The sequence below is a fragment of the Procambarus clarkii genome, chromosome 26 (genome assembly GCF_040958095.1).
Source record: "Procambarus clarkii isolate CNS0578487 chromosome 26, FALCON_Pclarkii_2.0, whole genome shotgun sequence".
Lineage (NCBI taxonomy): Eukaryota > Metazoa > Arthropoda > Malacostraca > Decapoda > Cambaridae > Procambarus > Procambarus clarkii.
Window position 1 is genome coordinate 22,081,193 of NC_091175.1, and position 25,927 is coordinate 22,107,119.

General features: G+C 40.4%; 1 protein-coding gene across 1 annotated transcript in view; it reads right to left on the reverse strand.

The window, feature by feature from the left end:
* The window catches only part of LOC123756856 (uncharacterized), a 36,991-nt gene that overhangs the window by 5,609 nt on the left and 5,455 nt on the right, over positions 1-25,927 (reverse strand). The window contains exons 2-5 of the mRNA XM_045740237.2: positions 4,512-6,154; positions 2,425-2,638; positions 2,149-2,227; positions 214-401 (exon numbers count right to left, since the gene is read on the reverse strand). Of these exons, the coding sequence (XP_045596193.2) occupies positions 214-401; positions 2,149-2,227; positions 2,425-2,638; positions 4,512-6,154 (2,124 nt within the window). The remainder of the gene's footprint in view (positions 1-213; positions 402-2,148; positions 2,228-2,424; positions 2,639-4,511; positions 6,155-25,927) is intronic.

Here is a 25,927-nt window from a genome sequence, read left to right on the forward strand (position 1 = left end):
TAACCAGTGCCTAAATATGCACAATATGCTCATATATAATAATATTCATTTTATATTTGAGAAAAGTTCCGTTTTGAATGAACAAAATGTTAAAATTGATGAATGCGTCTTTGGGGTTGACCGCTGGATGGAATGGACTTTGTCAGTGGACGGGTTGTACACACACAACAGGATCGTGCCACGGAGGACGCGGGAGGCCTCCGTTGGCCTTACCTCTGAACCAGCACCTGTTGTGGACGAAGTCAGGCTTCAGGAGACCATCGATATGGTGCGGGAGAGAGTGGATGACGACGGCCACTCCGCCTATGACCAGCGGCGCCCCCCACGCGTACACGGCGTAAGCGAAGAAGCGACGGAAGTCATCTTGTGAGTGATACAAGGGCACCGCCTGGACCGTCAGCCTGTCCGAGGGAGATTACTTAATCCCAGATGGGATTTCACACTCAGATATTCTTGTCAACCCCAACTGGAGTTGACTAAAAACACCTAACCTAATACTCACAGAAATCACAATAACGTGATACATCAAATGAACAAATCCACAAGGGCTGTGAAGATGGGTTAGGGTTGGACTAACCTGTCCTTATACACAGAACGTCGCTTTTCACTCGTATGCGTTAAACAAGGTCAAAAATTGTACTAGAAAATAGAAGCGGCTCTCGAAAGTGAAGTACTGTCCCGTTTTCTGTTTTGGGTCCTCTGGTAGGTTAGGAGAGGACACTTTAAATTGACCGTTTTCTTGACGTCGGGAAACCTTAGGACGGACGGGCTGGTTGGATGCAGTTTAGAAAAGTATAGCTGAGAATGGGATGTATATAGAGTAATCATGTTTGGAACTTATAAGTGCATTTTAATATATATATATATATATATATATATATATATATATATATATATATATATATATATATATATATATATATATATAAAGAGGTAAAAATAATATCCTAATACTGATCAACATAATTATATATTATATACTGTATTAAAAAATGGATAAGGCCTAATTTATGATGGCCTATGAAATTAGGCCGTCATTTTAATGAAAATGAAAAATGAATTGCCGTCATTTTAATGAAATTAAAGCCTAGTGAACTAAATCTTAATTTTTTTATTATAACGTTTTAATAGATATATTATAAAAAAGAAAATATAACAATAACTTATTTAAAAACATAAAATCAGTAAGACGATTTGTAAAATTGACACCCTTAAATATAACCTGCAATTTACACAACCTCTCCATTTTATATAAATATTCACTTTTCAAAAGCAGCTCGTATATCAGGGATCTGATTTCAGCAAGCTTTAAACTGATTGGCAATAAGTCTTCTCTTTGTGACAGTAATTCCTTAATAATGCCAAGTATCCAGCTTGGTGTCTTCCCTCCGACTAGTTGGTTCTATTCCATACTGGCGACCAACTAAATCATTTTATGCATCACTTGTTCTGAGGATGTATTTTCTCCTAACCAGTTTAATATTTCTGGCAAAGTTTGAGTGACCAGCGATTAGCGAATGCTAGAAAAAAGTTTATGGTGTTCGCTGGATGAGTTATTCCCATCAGACAAAAGAATATTATTCGTTTGTGAAATTATTTCAACATGTGCATGTGTGGATATGGGGGTCAGGTAGGATAGTTTAATGAGTTCGAGGTTGGACACCTAAGATCGTCTTGGGCTGTTTTAAGAAGTATGCCGCGAACATTTATTTATATTTATATATACAAGAGTTCCTACAGTCTTGTACAGCCACTATCACGCATAGCGTTTCGGGCAAGTTATAAGGAGTATGAAAAGCAAATTGGCTACTGCATGCATTGAAATTGGGCTTTTTATTTTAAAAAACGAGTTGGCCGACTTCGTGAACACAAATCGCCACATGCATTTTAGGTTGAGAATGTTCTTGAACAGTGTCCATGACATTTATAGTTCATGCGATGAGTGTTTCCGTGTCTTAAATTACACAAAACTCTCACACGGATATACATACATAGAGTTGTACCTCGCTCTTCGGTGTAAATATGAGTTCGCTTTAGTCCTGAACAAGTATATACTTGCTGATTGACGAACAAGTTACTGTCGCAGTCTTATTAACCCTCCAGCAGTTGATAGGCTTCAAACACATCACCAAAGAACTCTGCACTTACCCTACATACCTCCACACGTCGTAGCAGATGACGTTAAGCCAGAAGAAGGTGGAGAGGAATGCAACGTGCAGGATAACAGCTGTGGAAGAGTCCCGCAACGTGTCACACATCACTTGGTAACATTTCACTGGTAACAACTGCCTCCTCGTAACTTAAACTAAACTGAACTTCAGCGTTTAATGGTGCTTTAAAACACAAGAATTGTGCGAAATAATGTTCAAATATATGTCATTGTTAAGGTGCGTGTTCAGTGGGGGATGTGAAAACTGGCCTCACCCACGGAGACGCAGGCTGAAGGAGACAGGAACTGGGAGAACGCTTGCGTCACAAACAGTGTGGCGTCGGCCACCAGCAGGGCGGCCACGTAGGCTGCGAGGCAGAGGCCGTGCAAGTCCCTGAGGGCCGCCACGCACAAGTGACACAGCAGCGTCGCCGCCAGGAACACACACGACACCATCAATCCCGCCGGGATCAGAACACTGCGCACCACCTGACAACAGGAAATGTCCAGTTCTAAGTAAACCTAAACCTTCTGTTGAGGGTCGAACTTGTGACCCTCCCCAGACAACCCGTCCTCAGACTAAGTCCATTCCATCCAGCGGTCGACCCCACAGACGCACTCATATATTTTAACATGCTGTTCATTCAAAACAGGAATTTTTTCAAATATAAATTTATATTATTTTATATTACCATAGTGTACATATCTAGGCACTGGTTATGTTAGGTTAGGTGCCTAGGTTCTGTTGGTGATTGTTACGACCCTGGGTTCCTTAGTTGGAAACCAGAGGTCAAATTGAGCTCTAAATAATTTACTTTACATTAATTGGTAGGACTGCTGATGCGTGTTTGTTCCTATCTTCCTTTCCAGACGTAAGACGAATCTTGTTTCTCACAGAGCATTCAGACTCTGAGCTTGTTGTCGATTATTAAACACTTAACTAATTATCAACTAGTCTTAGAACTATTAAAGTAACCAGTTTTGTACGTCGGTGAAGATTTGTAATGTTTATAAGCTGCACGATCAGCTGGTTATTTCCCGGCAACAACAACTGGAGAGAGCTCGGACTGGAGGCTCCTTCGGTCTGGTCTGGATTGCTGTGGTTGAGTCAACACCTCTCCTGTGTTGCTCTGTCTCCTCCTCCTCTTTCTCCTCCTCTTTCTCCTCCTCTTCCCTTACCTTATCCTGTGTCTAGTTTACAAAGCTAAGTACCGTGTTGCATGTATGTTTTCTGGCATAAGTGTGTAGTAATGTGTATAGGCTACGCTAGTGTTTATATTGCTAAGTTACTCTAAGGGGTCTCAGTGGAACCACGTGTGCTTAAGTGGTACCAAGCTACCTAGAGTCCTTGCTAGTGTCCCTTGCCTAGTAGACTTTACCCTAGCTTGTCCTAATTGTAAAACCTTGTATCCTGCCTATGTGGACCAAGGCTTTTAACGTAAGATAGTGTGGTAAAGTAGTTATTGTTGTTAATGTATATGGAGGGGAGGGGGGTTTTTAAGAGGGTTTAATAAATAAGTTAGTTTTAATGGAGTATCCATTCTTCCTGTGTAGGAGAGCAGTGATCAACCTCTAGGCTGACGTATTTACTTTAAGCCACTACTTTAATATGGTTTTATGTTCTTACTGGGGACCGGGCCTATCTGATCTCTAATTTTGATACCTCCTGATTCCAGCTGTTGGCCCTTCACTTTAATACTCCATATCCCCCATAACAAGTAGCAAATTCTTAACAGTGATTATTTGTATTTATAGTACGTGAGTGAAGCATTTACAGCGTTGTGGTTCGAACAAAAGTCGTCAGTGAAGCACTTGTTCCGGAAGTGTTCGAACGTCATCAATTATGAGTCGTGTGTAAACCGTTTTTCATTCATAAACAGCGGGTTTGGCGGATGCATTGAATGGACTTTGGTCTTTGTTTATGAGAACAGACTGCCCCAGAAGGGTCAGTAGTTCAACCCACAACAGTTGACTAACTCCCAGGTACCTGTTTGAACAGGTAACCTAGGTGAACAGAGGCAATTAAGTGAAAAGGTCGACCCTAAATGGCTGCGCCATTGAAGTGAATGGGAGTGCAGGTCGACCCACACAAGTGTCAGCATGTATCATTTGTCAATAGCTGCAAGTTTACTTACAGCTATTGACAAATGATCTGGCCAGTGCTAGAGTCGGCATGGAGTTCATTATGGAACCATGCTGCATTGTACCGAGTTCAATGGTGCTGACCCCGACCTGCCCATATTGACATTTATTGAGAAACATTTTATTTTAAAGATATATTTTGAGAATAATAATTTAAAATGCACATAATAGATTTAATTTGTAGAGTCGGTTTTCTAAGCAATATCTGGTGTTACCTTACCGTCCATGTAGTCTGCTGTGTCGGTGGCTGTGTCGGACACAAGAGTACAATCATCCCAGTAGTCAGGCTCTCGCCTCCCACCTCCAAGTATTCATCAATGCAGTAGTCTAGGATCCGGCTCTCTGTTGCCAGTGAGCCGTTGACAAGCAACATAGAAGTGTTCAGATATCTGGTATATGTGGACTGTGTAGGGATGGCCTCAGTGTCGCCACAGTGTGGAAACCCAATCTGCACCTGCCTCTCTGTGTCTTCTCCCCCTGATGCTTGATTACGTAACTTCCAAAACTTGTAGAAAACCACTGGCAAAGGTAATGCCATTTCCTGATACACGCAAGAATTGTTTTCAAGAACATGGCCCCCGGGACAGCACTTTTTCATGCAGGAGTGCTGCGTGCAGCGGTCAGTCACGATCACTGGGGGACATGTGCTGCAAAACACAGCCCGAAAATTACATTTCTCTTCCATAACACCTTCAACACAGAAATTTTGTATCTGCGCTCCATCCAGCGAAAAATACAACGTTTCATCTTCGTACACAATTTTCCTGGTTGGGTTGAAGGCGACCTTAACGAGACATTCGGGTGGACACGTATTATTGACCATAAAAACACCAGCAAATGGAATTACCTCCGGTTCGACACATCCATCAAAAGTGAAGGGGGGCGGTGACACCTCGAGGATCTGAGGAACAAATATGTTTTTGTCGAGGGTGTGCAGGTGACACAGAGGAATCCTTGGAGCCAACACCTCGAGCGTCGTGTTGTGAGGAGGTCCTGTTGTACTCTTGGGAGTAACAGACGAGCCGACCTCTTCACTACCCCTACAAGAATGATTCTTCAGTTCGGACTCGGTAACATGTTCATCAGCCGGGAGATAGAACGTTTGGTTTCCGCTGTATTTAATAACATCGACAGATAAAATACGGTTGGCTGCAGTTCTATTGAGAATTTTGTTGTCAAAGTTGAAGATATTTGTATGATTTTTATCTTTATCAACAAACTTGAGTCCAGCCCTGTCTTCGACAACTGGCGTGATATCCGCTCGAGACACACTTGGCCTAACATCTCGTGCCGAACTGGACACACTTATAATCCTGGCTTTAATATTCTCGAGAGCGTGCCCTAAAGAGTACAATGTATGATCAGAACTTAGACCGTCTTCTCTGCCATTTAATAATAGTGTTTTATAACTCGACGTTTCCCAATTGGTGGTTTTTATCGTGTGAAGCGATTTTCCTGAGGTATCTATAGCCGCTGATGAGGTGATGTCTTCATACACAGGTACTTTAGTAATAGTCTTCGAGCGATTAGAGGAAGGTGGGTGGCTTGTTTCAAGAGAGGTAGTGGAGGGCGTATGTAGTCTCGTGGGCGTTGTGGAGGATGTATGTAATCTAGTGGGCGTTGTGAAGGACGTACGTAATATCGTGAGGGTAGTGGAGGGCGTATGTAATCTCGAAGGAGTATTGGAGGGCGTGTATATACTCGCAGGCATAGTGGAGGGCGTGTGTATCCTCATGGGCGTAGTAAAGAGACCGTGGGCAGGCGAGGGCTCCCCCAAGGTAAGGGCTATCACCGCCAGCCAGCAGGTTCCCGTCATGGTCTGGTGGTGACGCTGCTCTCGCCAGGGCCTCTCATCCTCCACTCCTGCAGGTGACGACAAACGTTTACAACACATTAACATACCAGATCCATCACATATCTCGAGATATTAACCACCATTTCCCTGATTAAGAAATTATAATAATAGAACAAAATAAGAAAAACAGTTTAAATTGTATAAAGTGCAGGTTTCAGACAGTTCATGAGACTCAACCCGTCCTCAGACCATGTCTATTCCATCCAGCGGTCGACCCCCAAAGACGCATTCATAAATTTTAAAATGCTGTTCATTCAAAACTGGAATTTTCTCAAATATAAATTAATATTATATATTAGCATGTTGTGCATATATAGGCATTGGTTAGGTTCTGCTGCATGTATTTGTACTACGTGGGTGCTTCATCCACGTACTACGTAATCGCCTACAGAACCTAAACACCTAACCTAACCAGTGCCTAAATATGCACAGTATGCTAAATATAAAACAATATTAACTTATATTTAAGTTAATATATATAAAACAATATTAACTTATATTTAAGTTAGTATTGTTTAATATTAGCATACTGTGCATATTTAGGCACTGGTTAGGTTAGGTGTTTAGGTTCTGTAGGCGATTACGTAGTACGTGGATGAAGCACCCACTGTGGGGAAAAACCTGACTCCAATAACTAATAATTAAATATTATTACTTCGATAGCTATGAAGGACCACCACCTTTTGAGAAAAAGTGGAAAACAAAATAAGACAATGGAAAAACTGATCCCAAGAACTAGTGTCCTATGGATCTTAGTGAAACTGTATTTCTTATATAAATGGAGTCAAATTAACCTACACAAAATTGGGGGGTTACATGCTAAAAGATTAATACATCCCTAGCATTATTCTGGTGCTGGTTCTTCACCAGAGTAAATAAAATATGAAAATAAATAAGGTTAATTATAATAGATTAATTGGAGGTAAATACACCTCAATATACTGCTGGATAGAATAGTACAGTATATATAGATCAATGGGTTAATATAATAGATCTCTTTGGGAGATCACTACTGTAACTACCGAGTCATTGCTACAGATAAAAAGGGGACAGCTTAGCTGTAAATCTAGAGAGGTGTAATCGGTTGCCACGCTGTAACACTGTAAGGTGTTTGGTTTAGTTTAATACATACTTAGAGTACATGAGTCACAGACAAGGATCTGAGAGGCGCCAGTTGTCTGCCTGAGATCTCACACCTCAAAGCGTTAATGACCTCAAGTGACCTGAGGTCAGATCATGAGAATTTCACCTTGCTTCCGCTAAGCTCTTAATTGTAGTCTGGTAGCCTTCAAACAAGCCGACGTTTAAGGAGTGGCTTGGTAGTGCCGGAGGCTATCTACTTGTGGGCGGAGTTAGCTACTAGGTTCCCCAATATAAACTCGGAGAGCTATCCAGCATGAAGCATTAACAGACAGAACAACAGAAGACAGCAGAGCAGACGGCCCTAGCAGGGAGGCTGTCGGCCGGCAGGGCGGGAGTCTCCGTCAACTACAGACCCCCCCCCCCTCTCTATCCAGCTATAGGCAGAGACACTTGATGAGTTGAGCAGTAAGGTGACTTGGTCGTGTTTACATATGTTGTGTGATGATCAGGGGCAGTCAAGTTGTAGGGTTCTCGAATTCTTGGATGATGACTCACTTTGCATATTAAACTGGAACATTTTAATTGAATTGCTAAATTATGATACTTCATGGGAAATATAATTATGAATTTATTATTTAAATTGTGTTTAACTTTGTTCCCTAGAGATTTGAGTTGAGGTGAGAAAGCCTCTGTGGTTACTGGTTTCATGATATTAACGAGTACATGTTTGGAGTTGATACATGGTAATAACATCTTTTGAGAATATTTTGATACAGACAAGTTCCATTCCTTGTCTTGTATGTAATGATCATGAATGGATGGTGGCAGCATTTCGTCTTCTACTATCTACTTTCTACGTCTACTATCTACTCTTCTACTTCTACTATCTACTCTTCTACTTCTACCTATCTACACCTCTCCCTCCACCCCCTCTCTAAACTCTCACTTTCAGCTAATGACCCTCCTCGCTCCTCCCACCTCTCTACCTCTCACCCCAAACCCTCACTAATTACTTCACTATTCATTTCTTTCCTTTCGTTTTCTCGTATACGTTTGTGGCAATGATTCAGTATTCTAGAGTTCTCTCTAGAGTTTCGGGTAGTTGATCAAGTAACGGCACCTTGTAGTCTTAGCACCTAGGTAGTCAAATACCTAGGGTACAAGGTGTTGAACGAGAGAGGTTGCCTTAGGAACTCTGGGAGTGCTCTAGAATAGTTAGCTAACTGGGGACGGGATAACGGACTAGAGAGAGCTGTTTCCCCCGGCCTCGTTAGTTAACTGGGGGGTGGAATAATGGACAAGATAGAGCTATTTCCCCCACCCCCCGTTACAATGGTGGCAGCGGTGTTGAACAATGTTGTAGGTAGTTGGTGTTCTTTTGAACATTGTTCAGTCCTACGTGTCTTTTTTGCCGCTCAGGCGCTATCAGGGAGATCTTGACAGGTGTTTAATATTCGCGATTTAGCGAGCTTTGTTCAGGTTAGGAGATGGTGATTCTCTGGTGTTGTGTTTAGTGATTTTGTGAGTTTTGTGGTATTCAGGGAATGTTCACCAGAACTTGCGTGTGTAGTGTTTTATGTTAGTAATAAGATTTGGTGATTTGGGGAACTTAGCGGTGTTGGTAGTGCAGGTCAGCTGAGTGTGACAGGTGACCTCGCATGTCCCACGGGGACACCCAGCCACCGCTGGTCTCCAGGTCAGTGGGGAGTGGCAGGTGTAGTTTTTAAGTAGTGGTTCTGCTCAGATTATTGCGATCGACTGTTTACTCCATTTGAACGCAATAACCCGAGGTGTACTGGTATTGTACAGCATGCTAGGGGGAGGCTTAGTATGTCAGTAGACTTCACGTTGGGGACGCTCGACGTTAGATAGTCTGGTCACAGGAGTGGCAACAGTTTTGAGTTGTTGACCGGCGGAGATGCTAGGGAGACACTCTGGGTCACGTAGGTGGCTGTAGGTTAAGGGTGGGAGTAACGGTTAATTATGTACTTAAGATTAGGAACGGTACAGTTAAGTTAGGCTAGCGTTTTGTCTATTAGTGTTGATTTTTTTTGTGTGTGACAAGTTAAAAGTAGTGATGACCTTATTCTCTCTTCTCTAACTTTCCTCTGTTACTGTTTTATGTTCCACCAAGTCAATATCATTCAGAGTTAATTGGATTATTAAAATTTAAGTGTAGTTGTTGCCAGGAGGAGAGCTTATAATTGGACTGTGTGAACCCTATACAAACTAGAGGGTCACACAACAAGATGGAACACGGGTATTGTCGCCTTTATGTTCACCCACAGGTGGGAGCCAGAAGAGAGGAGAGACGCACATACAGAAGAGGGAGACGGCTGCTGTGTACCATACTCACGGGCGTTTATCACCACCACCACGACCAGCCCACTACCTGGAGGTCATGGTTTCACCACCACCACCACCCCAGGGGACCCCAAGATGCAGCCCTCTCGGTCGGTCAACATTGGTCTACCCATTGGACCCCAAGACGGACGGACCCCAGGACGGACGGACCCCAATGGACCCCAGGTCGTTCTGCAGACGTACCCAGACGACCCAGTAAAGATGGAAGAGGAGCAACAACGACTCCAGTCTGTCCCACCAACATCGGTCTACCCAGGATGGACCCCAGGACGGACGGACCCCAATGGACCCCAGGTCGCTTGTCAAAGACCCATGGGATGAGGAAGAGAGAAGAAAGAAGAGAGAAGAAAGAAGAGAGAAGAAAGAAGAGAAGATAAGACAAGCTGAGTGAGACATGATACCTAGTGTCCCTTGCTGGTGTCAGCATCATTGCATGGAGCGTAATTGCAAGACAGGATCGTTTGCCTTGACTGGCCGCCCCTCCTACAAGCATGTTGCTCTGTTGAGTGATTCTTCCTGTGTCATGCGGACTTGATGTGGCTGTCAGAAGTAGCTCTCTGAAGGAGGCGTGCTGGAGCAACAGGGAGGAAGAAGTGTAGGATGGGATTTCTACTGTTGGCAACTATATGAAGGTCTCGAAACTTGTAGTCCCTATAGCTGTGAAGAACCCCAATATACGTCTCTCATGGTGACTGACGTAGGGCCAATTACAGATCAGCTGGGACAACCGAATTCCACGGTCCTGTGCGCAGTTCAGGTAGTAACGGCTTTCGGGTTGACCAAGTGTTGTTGTGCGTTAACGACGGAGAAGCGACGGAGGCAGTTGTGTTGAAGAAATGTGGTACAGGATTATCTACAAGACCAAGCAGTGACGTCGCCCAGCCAGAGACAATGGACGTCTGTCTATATATTTCATTTTTTAGAGTAGGATGATGTATATTTGTTTAGCTAGGATGTATTTTTTTTTTTCGTTAATAAAGTTGTTGCACACAGCTAGCTTGCTTTAGCAGTGTTGCAAAAACTTTATTTCGGGGAGAAGGGGAGATGTAACACTGTAAGGTGTTTGGTTTAGTTTAATACATACTTAGAGTACATGAGTCACAGACAAGGATCTGAGAGGCGCCAGTTGTCTGCCTGAGATCTCACACCTCAAAGCGTTAATGACCTCAAGTGACCTGAGGTCAGATCATGAGAATTTCACCTTGCTTCCGCTAAGCTCTTAATTGTAGTCTGGTAGCCTTCAAACAAGCCGACGTTTAAGGAGTGGCTTGGTAGTGCCGGAGGCTATCTACTTGTGGGCGGAGTTAGCTACTAGGTTCCCCAATATAAACTCGGAGAGCTATCCAGCATGAAGCATTAACAGACAGAACAACAGAAGACAGCAGAGCAGACGGCCCTAGCAGGGAGGCTGTCGGCCGGCAGGGCGGGAGTCTCCGTCAACTACAGACCCCCCCCCCTCTCTATCCAGCTATAGGCAGAGACACTTGATGAGTTGAGCAGTAAGGTGACTTGGTCGTGTTTACATATGTTGTGTGATGATCAGGGGCAGTCAAGTTGTAGGGTTCTCGAATTCTTGGATGATGACTCACTTTGCATATTAAACTGGAACATTTTAATTGAATTGCTAAATTATGATACTTCATGGGAAATATAATTATGAATTTATTATTTAAATTGTGTTTAACTTTGTTCCCTAGAGATTTGAGTTGAGGTGAGAAAGCCTCTGTGGTTACTGGTTTCATGATATTAACGAGTACATGTTTGGAGTTGATACATGGTAATAACATCTTTTGAGAATATTTTGATACAGACAAGTTCCATTCCTTGTCTTGTATGTAATGATCATGAATGGTGGCAGCATTTCGTCTTCTACTATCTACTTTCTACGTCTACTATCTACTATTCTACTTCTACTATCTACTCTTCTACTTCTACCTATCTACACCTCTCCCTCCACCCCCTCTCTAAACTCTCACTTTCAGCTAATGACCCTCCTCGCTCCTCCCACCTCTCTACCTCTCACCCCAAACCCTCACTAATTACTTCACTATTCATTTCTTTCCTTTCGTTTTCTCGTATACGTTTGTGGCAATGATTCTGTATTCTAGAGTTCTCTCTAGAGTTTCGGGTAACTGATCAAGTGACGACGCCTTGTAGTCTTAGCACCTAGGTAGTCGAATACCTAGGTTACAAGGTGTTGAACGAGAGAGGCTGCCTTAGGATCTCTGGAGGTGCTCTAGAATAGTTAGCTAACTGGGGACGGGATAACGGACTAGAGAGAGCTGTTTCCCCCGGCCTCGTTAGTTAACTGGGGGGTGGAATAATGGACAAGATAGAGCTATTTCCCCCACCCCCCGTTACAACGCTCCACCGACGACGTGTTGCATAGGGTAAATTGTTGCACGGAACGGTGGGGAAGCCTACTAGCACCTCGGTTGGCGTCGCCTTGGTACTGAAAGGCAATTACATTGTAGAAATCTTCTACATAATAGGTAACTACAAATACATCCTAAATTATAAGGGTAACTGTAGAAATCTTCAGCCAATATCTGTGCAATTTATATTCAAGCACTGTAAATTCCTTCTGTATTCCTTGAAAACAATGAAAATAATCATCTATTTAGATGGTAAATTTAATAAAGACACGTACGGGATTTTATTATTTTATATACGGCCTAACGACAACTAGCCTAAATGTTAACTGTGGCCACATGATAACAAACAGGTGAACCTAGCTGCCGAGCCGCGTGTCCGTTGATGTGGAGACTTGAGCAATTCTTCATCCTCCAGCTGCTGCTTGAAAGGCGTTGATTTTGGAATTGCAGATATGCTAGTCTGGGACACGGCTATTATGCCAGATAACGTGGCACCGCTCTACTGGTCGTGGGAGCGAAATAAGTAGGGTCATAACGTAACTCTGCTAAACAGTCTCTGCAGTCTCCGTGGTGTTCGTTCCGCGAGCGCTATGTCATGGGTTCGTATCCTGGCCGGGGAGGATTTACTGGGCGCAAATCCTTAACTGTAGCCTCTGTTTAACACAACAGTAAAATGTGTACTTGGATGAAAAAACTATTCTTCGCGGCAGGGGATCGTATTCCAGGGACCTGCCCGAAACGCTACGCGTACTAGTGGCTGTACAAGAATGTAACAACTTTTATATATATCTAAAAAAAAAAAAAAAAAAAAAAAACGTTGTCAATGGCGTCCGAGACGCCCTCTCCTACTCTCGTGACGCTCTCCAGTCTTCCCCCCTCTTCCCCATTGCGCATGCGCGGCTCTCGATAGACATCTCGAGCGTAAATGAATATGTATATATCGCAATTGACTAAGGAAGGAAAAGGTAGTGACGAGTATTAATATCACATTAAATTCTTCTGTGATAAAATAGAATTTCGCGTAACATAAATTGGTTTATTAAAGTTGTGCAGCTATTCGAGGAAATTAAAGTAAAATCATTTACGTTAAAGTAATTTCCTCTAGAATGTTTAATATCAACTAAATAAGGGAGTTCCAGTGAGTAGTAGTATACTACGAAATTAAACTTATTAGTAAGTAACTATTTTTAGTAAAGGAAATGATAAACTGGACTCTGTTATAAATCCAACTAAATGTGGAGAGAATTCATGTTACTGCCTGTCGTTCCTCACGTCGCCACTCTGACTAGGAAGAATCTGGCAACATAAGAACAAAGGTAACTGCAGAAGGCCTATTGGCCCATACGAGGTATCTCCTATTCTATAACCACCCAATCCCACTCATATACTTGTCCAACCCGCATAAGAACATAAGAACAAAGGTAACTGCAGAAGGCCTATTGGCCCATACGAGGCAGCTCCTATTCTATAACCACCCAATCCCACTCATATACTTGTCCAACCCGTGCTTGAAACAATCGAGGGACCCCACCTCCACAATGTTACGCGGCAATTGGTTCCACAAATCAACAACCCTGTTACTGAACCAGTATTTACCCAAGTCTTTCCTAAATCTAAACTTATCCAATTTATATCCATTGTTTCGTGTTCTGTCCTGTGTTGATACTTTTAATACCCTATTAATATCCCCCCGGTTATGTCCATTCATCCACTTGTAAACCTCTATCATGTCACCCCTAACTCTTCGCCTTTCCAGTGAATGCAACTTAAGCTTTGTTAATCTTTCTTCATATGAAAGATTTCTAATTTGGGGAATTAACTTAGTCATCCTACGCTGGACACGTTCAAGTGAATTTATATCCATTCTATAATATGGCGACCAAAACTGAACTGCATAATCTAAATGGGGCCTAACTAGAGCAAGATATAGCTTGAGAACCACACCAGGTGTCTTGTTACTAACGCTGCGATTAATAAATCCAAGTGTCCGATTTGCCTTATTACAAACATTTATGCATTGATCCTTTTGTTTTAAATTCTTACTAATCATAACTCCCAGATCCCTTTCGCAATCCGACTTCGCAATCACAACACCATCTAGCTCGTATCTTGTAACTCTATCATCATTACCTAACCTCAGAACTTTACATTTATCAGCATTAAACTGCATCTGCCAATCCTTTGACCATTTCAAAACCCTATCTAGATCAACTTGAAGTGATAGTGAGTCCTCCTCCGAATTAATTTCCCTACCGATTTTCGTATCATCGGCAAATTTGCAAATGTTGCTACTCAAACCTGAATCTAAATCATTTATATATATTATAAACAACAGAGGTCCCAGGACAGAGCCTTGAGGCACTCCACTTACAACATTTTCCCACTCTGACTTGATTCCATTTATACTAACTCTCTGTTTCCTTTGGTATAGCCATGCCCTAATCCAGCTTAATATAGCACCCCCAATACCATGAGACTCTATTTTTTTAATCAGTCTTTCATGTGGCACTGTATCAAAAGCTTTGCTAAAGTCAAGGTATACAACATCGCAATCCTTACCACTATCAACTGCCTCAACAATGCTAGAATAAAAAGATAACAAATTTGTTAAACATGAACGGCCATTTATAAAACCATGTTGCGACTCAATTATTAATTTATGCTTTTCAAGATGAAGACGAATTTTATTTGCTATTATAGATTCGAGTAACTTTCCCACAATAGACGTTAGGCTAATTGGTCGATAGTTAGACGCAAGTGATCTATCTCCTTTCTTAAAAACTGGTATCACATTAGCAACTTTCCAAAACTCTGGCACTCTGCCTGACTCTACTGATTTATTAAATATGGTTGACAGTGGGTCACAAAGCTCCTCTTTGCATTCTTTAAGCACCCTAGCAAACACTTCATCCGGCCCTGGGGATTTGTTTGGTTTGAGTTTTACTATTTGTTTAAGAACATCCTCCCTGGTAACTGCTAAACTCGTCAACCTGTCCTCGTCCCCACCCACATAGACTTGTTCGGCTGAAGGCATATTGTTAAGTTCCTCTTTAGTAAATACAGATACAAAATATTTATTAAAAATACTACTCATCTCTTCATCACTATCTGTTATTTGACCTGTCTCAGTTTTTAATGGACCTATCCTTTCCCTAGTCTTAGTACGATATAACTGAAAAAACCCTTTAGGATTTGTCTTTGCTTGCCCTGCTATGCGAACTTCATAGTTTCTTTTTGCTTTCCTTATCTCTTTTTTAACATTTCTAACCAGTTGTACGAATTCCTGTTCTAAAGTGACCTCCCCATTTTTAATCCTTTTGTACCAAGCTCTCTTTTTACCTATAAGGTTCTTCAAATTCTTTGTTATCCACTTTGGGTCATTAGTATATGATCTATTCAATTTGTATGGTATACTACGTTCCTGTGCTTTGTTTAGAATATTCTTAAATAAGTTATATATTGAATCCACATCGAAATCCCCATTTAAGTCACCTATCGCTGGGTTCATGTCTCGCTCCAAGACCGGCCCACTCCCCATACCCAAGCCTTTCCAATCAATTTGACCCAAAAAATTTCTTAGGCTATTAAAATCAGCTTTTCGAAAATCTGGCACTTTAACAGAATTTTCTCCTACTGGTCTATTCCATTCTATGCTAAATCTGATTTCTTTGTGATCACTGCTCCCTAGCTCACTCCCTATTTCGATGTCATTAATTTGCGTTTCCCTGTTAGTTAACACTAAATCTAAAATATTATTTTCCCGTGTTGGTTCCTTAATGTGTTGCGTAAGAAAGCAATCGTCAATTAATTCTAGAAAATCTTCTGCTTCACTATTCCCTGTTTTGTTCAACCAGTTTATTCCGCTAAAATTAAAGTCACCCATGACATAAATACTGTTAGATCTAGATGCTCTAGATATTTCATCCCATAGATGCTTTGCTTCCATTCTGTCTAAATTTGGTGGCCTATATATTACTCCTATTATAATATTATTAGCTTTTTCGTTTAATTCAATCCAAATAGTTTCTGTGTGTGGCTCCGTTTTGATTCCCTCTTTGAGACTACATTTCAAATTGTCCCTAACATATATGGCTACTCCACCTCCTCGTCTAATATATCTATCTGTGTGAAATAGTTTAAATCCATATATTTGATATTCAGCTAATAGTTCTCTATTTTCTACTTTCATCCACGTTTCGGTAAGTGCAATAATATCTATTTTTTCTGTGCAGACAAGAGCATTTAATTCGTTAATTTTATTTCTTAGACTTCTACTGTTAGTGTAATATACCCTAAGTGAATTGTTATTTTGCGGACCTTCTCTTTCCCTGATCGTTTTGCCAATTCCTTTCTCCCACAAACACATACTTTTATTACCTCCTTCCTCCAAATCAATTCCCATACCTCTATCTACTAACAGTTTAAACCCAAACAAACACCTCTAACCACTTCTTCTAGCGAGTTCGCAACAGCAACAACCCCAGCTCTCGATAGATGCACCCCATCACGAGCATACATTTCATTTCTTCCATAGAAGTGTTCCCAGTTGTCTATGAAAGATATTGCATTTGATTTGCAATATCTTTCCAGCCGGCAATTGACACCAAGTGCCCTCGATATCCATTCATTTCCCACTCCCTTTCTTGGAAGAATGCCACATATGATCGGGATTCCTCCCTTGCTCCTAACTAACTCTATGGCTGTTTTATACCTCTGAATCAGTTCCTCACTCCTGACTCGACCAACATCATTTCCTCCCACGCTAATGCAAATAATGGGATTGTTCCCATTACCAGCCATAATATCATTCATGTTGTTTATAATATCACCAATGCCAGCTCCGGGATAGCAAACCCTTAACCTGTTCCCCCTATCTCTAGCACAAAACGTTCTATCCAAATACCTTATCTGGGAATCTCCCACAACTAATGTTTGCTTAGGTACTTTCTTTACTTTCTGAGGGGCCTGCGCTTCCTTTCTCTTCGTTGCTTTCCCTTTTGCGCGATCCACAGTCTCTCCACAGCACTCGTCCTCCAAAACGTCAAATGAATTTGAAGTTGCTATGGCGTTTGAAGGCGGCTTTATCAAAGTCTTCTTAAGGCCCCTGTCTTTCGCAACTCTCCAAGACGAGGTCCCTTTACTGCTGGTCTCCTCCTTCGTTACTTCTCGTTGTTTTTTAAGCTGACGCACCTCCTCCCGCAGAGAGTCCAACTCTGTCCTCAGGGCTCCCACTAGAGTCACCAGGTCCTTCACTACAACTTCCATATTGCTATGATAATATAACAACACTCAGGAGCTCCGGTTAACACAACCTCTCACTGTGACTTCACCTGACCCGCGCTTGAAACAATCGAGGGACACCACCTCCACCACGTTACGCGGCAATTGGTTCCACAAATCAACAACCCTGTTACTGAACCAGTATTTACCCAAGTCTTTCCTAAATCTAAATTTATCCAATTTATACCCATTGTTTCGTGTTCTGTCTTGTGTTGATATTTTTAATACCCTATTAATATCCCCCCTGTTATGTCCATTCATCCACTTGTAAACCTCTATCATGTCACCCCTAACTCTTCGCCTTTCCAGTGAATGCAACTTAAGCTTTGTTAATCTTTCTTCATATGAAAGATTTCTAATTTGGGGAATTAACTTAGTCATCCTACGTTGGACACGTTCAAGTGAATTTATATCCGTTCTATAATACGGCGACCAAAACTGAACTGCATAATCTAAATGGGGCCTAACCAGAGCAAGATATAGCTTAAGAACCACACCAGGTGTCTTGTTACTAACGCTTCGATTAATAAATCCCAGTGTCCTATTCGCCTTATTACGAACATTCATGCATTGATCCTTTTGTTTTAAATTCTTACTAATCATAACTCCCAGATCCCTTTCGCAATCCGACTTCGCAATCTCAACACTTAAAGAATGCAAAGAGGAGCTTTGTGACCCACTGTCAACCATATTTAATAAATCAATAGAGTCAGGCAGAGTGCCAGAGTTTTGGAAAGTTGCTAATGTGATACCAGTTTTTAAGAAAGGAGATAGATCACTTGCGTCTAACTATCGACCAATTAGCCTAACGTCTATTGTGGGAAAGTTACTCGAATCTATAATAGCAAATAAAATTCGTCTTCATCTTGAAAAACATAAATTAATAATTGAGTCGCAACATGGTTTTATAAATGGCCGTTCATGTTTAACAAATTTGTTATCTTTTTATTCTAGCATTGTTGAGGCAGTTGATAGTGGTAAGGATTGCGATGTTGTATACCTTGACTTTAGCAAAGCTTTTGATACAGTGCCACATGAAAGACTGATTAAAAAAATAGAGTCTCATGGTATTGGGGGTGCTATATTAAGCTGGATTAGGGCATGGCTATACCAAAGGAAACAGAGAGTTAGTATAAATGGAATCAAGTCAGAGTGGGAAAATGTTGTAAGTGGAGTGCCTCAAGGCTCTGTCCTGGGACCTCTGTTGTTTATAATATATATAAATGATTTAGATTCAGGTTTGAGTAGCAACATTTGCAAATTTGCCGATGATACGAAAATCGGTAGGGAAATTAATTCGGAGGAGGACTCACTATCACTTCAAGTTGATCTAGATAGGGTTTTGAAATGGTCAAAGGATTGGCAGATGCAGTTTAATGCTGATAAATGTAAAGTTCTGAGGTTAGGTAATGATGATAGAGTTACAAGATACGAGCTAGATGGTGTTGTGATTGCGAAGTCGGATTGCGAAAGGGATCTGGGAGTTATGATTAGTAAGAATTTAAAACAAAAGGATCAATGCATAAATGTTCGTAATAAGGCAAATCGGACACTTGGATTTATTAATCGCAGCGTTAGTAACAAGACACCTGGTGTGGTTCTCAAGCTATATCTTGCTCTAGTTAGGCCCCATTTAGATTATGCAGTTCAGTTTTGGTCGCCATATTATAGAATGGATATAAATTCACTTGAACGTGTCCAGCGTAGGATGACTAAGTTAATTCCCCAAATTAGAAATCTTTCATATGAAGAAAGATTAACAAAGCTTAAGTTGCATTCACTGGAAAGGCGAAGAGTTAGGGGTGACATGATAGAGGTTTACAAGTGGATGAATGGACATAACCGGGGGGATATTAATAGGGTATTAAAAGTATCAACACAGGACAGAACACGAAACAATGGATATAAATTGGATAAGTTTAGATTTAGGAAAGACTTGGGTAAATACTGGTTCAGTAACAGGGTTGTTGATTTGTGGAACCAATTGCCGCGTAACATTGTGGAGGTGGGGTCCCTCGATTGTTTCAAGCACGGGTTGGACAAGTATATGAGTGGGATTGGGTGGTTATAGAATAGGAGCTGCCTCGTATGGGCCAATAGGCCTTCTGCAGTTACCTTTGTTCTTATGTTCTTATGTTAACACCATCTAGCTCGTATCTTGTAACTCTATTATCATTTCCTAGCCTCAGAACTTTACATTTATCAGCATTAAACTGCATTTGCCAATCATTTGACCATTTCAAAACCCTATCTAGATCAACTTGAAGTGATAGTGAGTCCTCCTCCGAATTAATTTCCCTACCGATTTTCGTATCATCGGCAAATTTGCAAATGTTGCTACTCAAACCTGAATCTAAATCATTTATATATATTATAAACAACAGAGGTCCCAGGACAGAGCCCTGAGGTACTCCACTAACAACATTATCCCACTCTGACTTAACCCCATTTATACTAACTCTCTGTTTCCTTTGGAATAGCCATGCCCTAATCCAAGTTAATATAGCACCCCCAATACCATGAGCCTCTATTTTTTTAATTAGTCTTTCATGTGGCACTGTATCAAAAGCTTTGCTAAAATCAAGGTACACAACATCACAATCCTTACCACTATCAACTGCCTCAACTATGCTGGAATAAAAAGTTAGCAAATTTGTTAAACATGAACGGCCATTTGTAAAACCATAAGAACATAAGAACATAAGAACAAAGGTAACTGCAGAAGGCCTATTGGCCCATACGAGGCAGCTCCTATTCTATAACCACCCAATCCCACTCATATACTTGTCCAACCCGTGCTTGAAACAATCGAGGGACCCCACCTCCACAATGTTACGCGGCAATTGGTTCCACAAATCAACAACCCTGTTACTGAACCAGTATTTACCCAAGTCTTTCCTAAATCTAAACTTATCCAATTTATATCCATTGTTTCGTGTTCTGTCCTGTGTTGATACTTTTAATACCCTATTAATATCCCCCCGGTTATGTCCATTCATCCACTTGTAAACCTCTATCATGTCACCCCTAACTCTTCGCCTTTCCAGTGAATGCAACTTAAGCTTTGTTAATCTTTCTTCATATGAAAGATTTCTAATTTGGGGAATTAACTTAGTCATCCTACGCTGGACACGTTCAAGTGAATTTATATCCATTCTATAATATGGCGACCAAAACTGAACTGCATAATCTAAATGGGGCCTAACTAGAGCAAGATATAGCTTGAGAACCACACCAGGTGTCTTGTTACTAACGCTGCGATTAATAAATCCAAGTGTCCGATTTGCCTTATTACGAACATTTATGCATTGATCCTTTTGTTTTAAATTCTTACTAATCATAACTCCCAGATCCCTTTCGCAATCCGACTTCGCAATCACAACACCATCTAGCTCGTATCTTGTAACTCTATCATCATTACCTAACCTCAGAACTTTACATTTATCAGCATTAAACTGCATCTGCCAATCCTTTGACCATTTCAAAACCCTATCTAGATCAACTTGAAGTGATAGTGAGTCCTCCTCCGAATTAATTTCCCTACCGATTTTCGTATCATCGTCAAATTTGCAAATGTTGCTACTCAAACCTGAATCTAAATCATTTATATATATTATAAACAACAGAGGTCCCAGGACAGAGCCTTGAGGCACTCCACTTACAACATTTTCCCACTCTGACTTGATTCCATTTATACTAACTCTCTGTTTCCTTTGGTATAGCCATGCCCTAATCCAGCTTAATATAGCACCCCCAATACCATGAGACTCTATTTTTTTAATCAGTCTTTCATGTGGCACTGTATCAAAAGCTTTGCTAAAGTCAAGGTATACAACATCGCAATCCTTACCACTATCAACTGCCTCAACAATGCTAGAATAAAAAGATAACAAATTTGTTAAACATGAACGGCCATTTATAAAACCATGTTGCGACTCAATTATTAATTTATGTTTTTCAAGATGAAGACGAATTTTATTTGCTATTATAGATTCGAGTAACTTTCCCACAATAGACGTTAGGCTAATTGGTCGATAGTTAGACGCAAGTGATCTATCTCCTTTCTTAAAAACTGGTATCACATTAGCAACTTTCCAAAACTCTGGCACTCTGCCTGACTCTATTGATTTATTAAATATGGTTGACAGTGGGTCACAAAGCTCCTCTTTGCATTCTTTAAGCACCCTAGCAAACACTTCATCCGGCCCTGGGGATTTGTTTGGTTTGAGTTTTACTATTTGTTTAAGAACATCCTCCCTGGTAACTGCTAAACTCGTCAACCTGTCCTCGTCCCCACCCACATAGACTTGTTCGGCTGAAGGCATATTGTTGAGTTCCTCTTTAGTAAATACAGATACAAAATATTTATTAAAAATACTACTCATCTCTTCATCACTATCTGTTATTTGACCTGTCTCAGTTTTTAATGGACCTATCCTTTCCCTAGTCTTAGTACGATATAACTGAAAAAACCCTTTAGGATTTGTCTTTGCTTGCCCTGCTATGCGAACTTCATAGTTTCTTTTTGCTTTCCTTATCTCTTTTTTAACATTTCTAACCAGTTGTACGAATTCCTGTTCTAAAGTGACCTCCCCATTTTTAATCCTTTTGTACCAAGCTCTCTTTTTACCTATAAGTTTCTTCAAATTCTTTGTTATCCACTTTGGGTCATTAGTATACGATCTATTCAATTTGTATGGTATACTACGTTCCTGTGCTTTGTTTAGAATATTCTTAAATAAGTTATATATTGAATCCACATCGAAATCCCCATTTAAGTCACCTATCGCTGGGTTCATGTCTCGCTCCAAGACCGGCCCACACCCCATACCCAAGCCTTTCCAATCAATTTGACCCAAAAAATTTCTTAGGCTATTAAAATCAGCTTTTCGAAAATCTGGCACTTTAACAGAATTTTCTCCTACTGGTCTATTCCATTCTATGCTAAATCTGATTTCTTTGTGATCACTGCTCCCTAGCTCACTCCCTATTTCGATGTCATTAATTTGCGTTTCCCTGTTAGTTAACACTAAATCTAAAATATTATTTTCCAGTGTTGGTTCCTTAATGTGTTGCGTAAGAAAGCAATCGTCAATTAATTCTAGAAAATCTTCTGCTTCACTATTCCCTGTTTTGTTCAACCAGTTTATTCCGCTAAAATTAAAGTCACCCATGACATAAATACTGTTAGATCTAGATGCTCTAGATATTTCATCCCATAGATGCTTTGCTTCCATTCTGTCTAAATTTGGTGGCCTATATATTACTCCTATTATAATATTATTAGCTTTTTCGTTTAATTCAATCCAAATAGTTTCTGTGTGTGGCTCTGTTTTGATTCCCTCTTTGAGACTACATTTCAAATTGTCCCTAACATATATGGCTACTCCACCTCCTCGTCTAATATATCTATCTGTGTGAAATAGTTTAAATCCATATATTTGATATTCAGCTAATAGTTCTCTATTTTCTACAGTCCATGTTGCGACTCATTTATTAATTTATGTTTTTCAAGATGGAGACGAATTGTATTTGCAATTATTGATTCAAGTAACTTTCCCACAATAGACGTTAGGCTAATTGGCCGATAGTTTGACGCAAGTGATCTATCTCCTTTCTTAAAAATTGGTACCACATTAGCTACCTTCCATTAGCTACCTTTACGGGAAAATAATATTTTAGATTTAGTGTTAACTAACAGGGAAACGCAAATTAATGACATCGAAATAGGGAGTGAGCTAGGGAGCAGTGATCACAAAGAAATCAGATTTAGCATAGAATGGAATAGACCAGTAGGAGAAAATTCTGTTAAAGTGCCAGATTTTCGAAAAGCTGATTTTAATAGCCTAAGAAATTTTTTGGGTCAAATTGATTGGAAAGTCTTGGGTATGGGGTGTGGGCCGGTCTTGGAGCGAGACATGAACCCAGCGATAGGTGACTTAAATGGGGATTTCGATGTGGATTCAATATATAACTTATTTAAGAATATTCTAAACAAAGCACAGGAACGTAGTATACCTTACAAATTGAATAGATCGAATACTAATGACCCAAAGTGGATAACAAAGAATTTGAAGAACCTTATAGGTAAAAAGAGAGCTTGGTACAAAAGGATTAAAAATGGGGAGGTCACTTTAGAACAGGAATTCGTACAACTGGTTAGAAATGTTAAAAAAGAGATAAGGAAAGCAAAAAGAAACTATGAAGTTCGCATAGCAGGGCAAGCAAAGACAAATCCTAAAGGGTTTTTTCAGTTATATCGTACTAAGACTAGGGAAAGGATAGGTCCATTAAAAACTGATACAGGTCAAATAACAGATAGTGATGAAGAGATGAGTAGTATTTTTAATAAATATTTTGTATCTGTATTTACTAAAGAGGAACTTAACAATATGCCTTCAGCTGAACAAGTCTATGTGGGTGGGGACGAGGACAGGTTGACGAGTTTAGCAGTTACCAGGGAGAATGTTCTTAAACAAATAGTAAAACTCAAACCAAACAAATCCCCAGGGCCGGATGAAGTGTTTGCCAGGGTGCTTAAAGAATGCAAAGAGGAGCTTTGTGACCCACTGTCAACCATATTTAATAAATCAATAGAGTCAGGCAGAGTGCCAGAGTTTTGGAAAGTTGCTAATGTGATACCAGTTTTTAAGAAAGGAGATAGATCACTTGCGTCTAACTATCGACCAATTAGCCTAACGTCTATTGTGGGAAAGTTACTCGAATCTATAATAGCAAATAAAATTCGTCTTCATCTTGAAAAACATAAATTAATAATTGAGTCTCAACATGGTTTTATAAATGGCCGTTCATGTTTAACAAATTTGTTATCTTTTTATTCTAGCATTGTTGAGGCAGTTGATAGTGGTAAGGATTGCGATGTTGTATACCTTGACTTTAGCAAAGCTTTTGATACAGTGCCACATGAAAGACTGATTAAAAAGATAGAGTCTCATGGTATTGGGGGTGCTATATTAAGCTGGATTAGGGCATGGCTATACCAAAGGAAACAGAGTTAGTATAAATGGAATCAAGTCAGAGTGGGAAAATGTTGTAAGTGGAGTGCCTCAAGGCTCTGTCCTGGGACCTCTGTTGTTTATAATATATATAAATGATTTAGATTCAGGTTTGAGTAGCAACATTTGCAAATTTGCCGATGATACGAAAATCGGTAGGGAAATTAATTCGGAGGAGGACTCACTATCACTTCAAGTTGATCTAGATAGGGTTTTGAAATGGTCAAAGGATTGGCAGATGCAGTTTAATGCTGATAAATGTAAAGTTCTGAGGTTAGGTAATGATGATAGAGTTACAAGATACGAGCTAGATGGTGTTGTGATTGCGAAGTCGGATTGCGAAAGGGATCTGGGAGTTATGATTAGTAAGAATTTAAAACAAAAGGATCAATGCATAAATGTTCGTAATAAGGCAAATCGGACACTTGGATTTATTAATCGCAGCGTTAGTAACAAGACACCTGGTGTGGTTCTCAAGCTATATCTTGCTCTAGTTAGGCCCCATTTAGATTATGCAGTTCAGTTTTGGTCGCCATATTATAGAATGGATATAAATTCACTTGAACGTGTCCAGCGTAGGATGACTAAGTTAATTCCCCAAATTAGAAATCTTTCATATGAAGAAAGATTAACAAAGCTTAAGTTGCATTCACTGGAAAGGCGAAGAGTTAGGGGCGATATGATAGAGGTTTACAAGTGGGTGAATGGACATAACAAGGGGGATATTAATAGGGTATTAAAAGTATCAACACAGGACAGAACACGAAACAATGGGTATAAATTGGATAAGTTTAGATTTAGGAAAGACTTGGGTAAATACTGGTTCAGTAACAGGGTTGTTGATTTGTGGAACCAATTGCCGCGTAACGTGGTGGAGGTGGGGTCCCTCGATTGTTTCAAGCGCGGATTGGACAAGTATATGAGTGGGATTGGGTGGTTATAGAATAGGAGCTGCCTCGAATGGGCCAATAGGCCTTCTGCAGTTACCTTTGTTCTTATGTTCTTATGTTCTTATGTTCCATGACTCTGGCACTCTGCCTGACTCTATTGATTTATTAAATATGGTAGACAGTGGCTCGCAAAGCTCCTCTTTGCATTCTTTAAGCACCCTGGCAAACACTTCATCCGGCCCTGGGGATTTGTTTGGTTTTAGTTTTTCTAATTGTTTAATTACATCCTCCCTGGTAACTGCTAAACTAGTCAACCTGTCCTCATCCCCACCCACATAGACTTGTTCGGCTGAAGGCATATTGTTAAGTTCTTCTTTAGTAAATACAGATATAAAATATTTGTTAAAAATACTACTCATCTCCTTGTCATTATCCGTTATTTGACCTGTCTCAGATTTTAATGGACCTATCCTTTCCCTAGTCTTAGTTCGATATAACTGAAAAAACCCTTTAGGATTTGACTTTGCTTGCTCTGCTATGCGAACTTCATAGTTTCTTTTTGCTTTCCTAATCTCTTTTTTAACATTTCTAACCAGTTGTATGAATTCCTGTTCTAATCTGACTTAACCATTCTTAATCCTTTTGTACCACGCTCTCTTTTTACCTATAAGGTTCCTTAAATTATTTGTTATCCACTTTGGGTCATTAGTATTCGATCTATTCAATTTGTATGGTATACTACGTTCCTGTGCTTTGTTTAGAATATTCTTAAA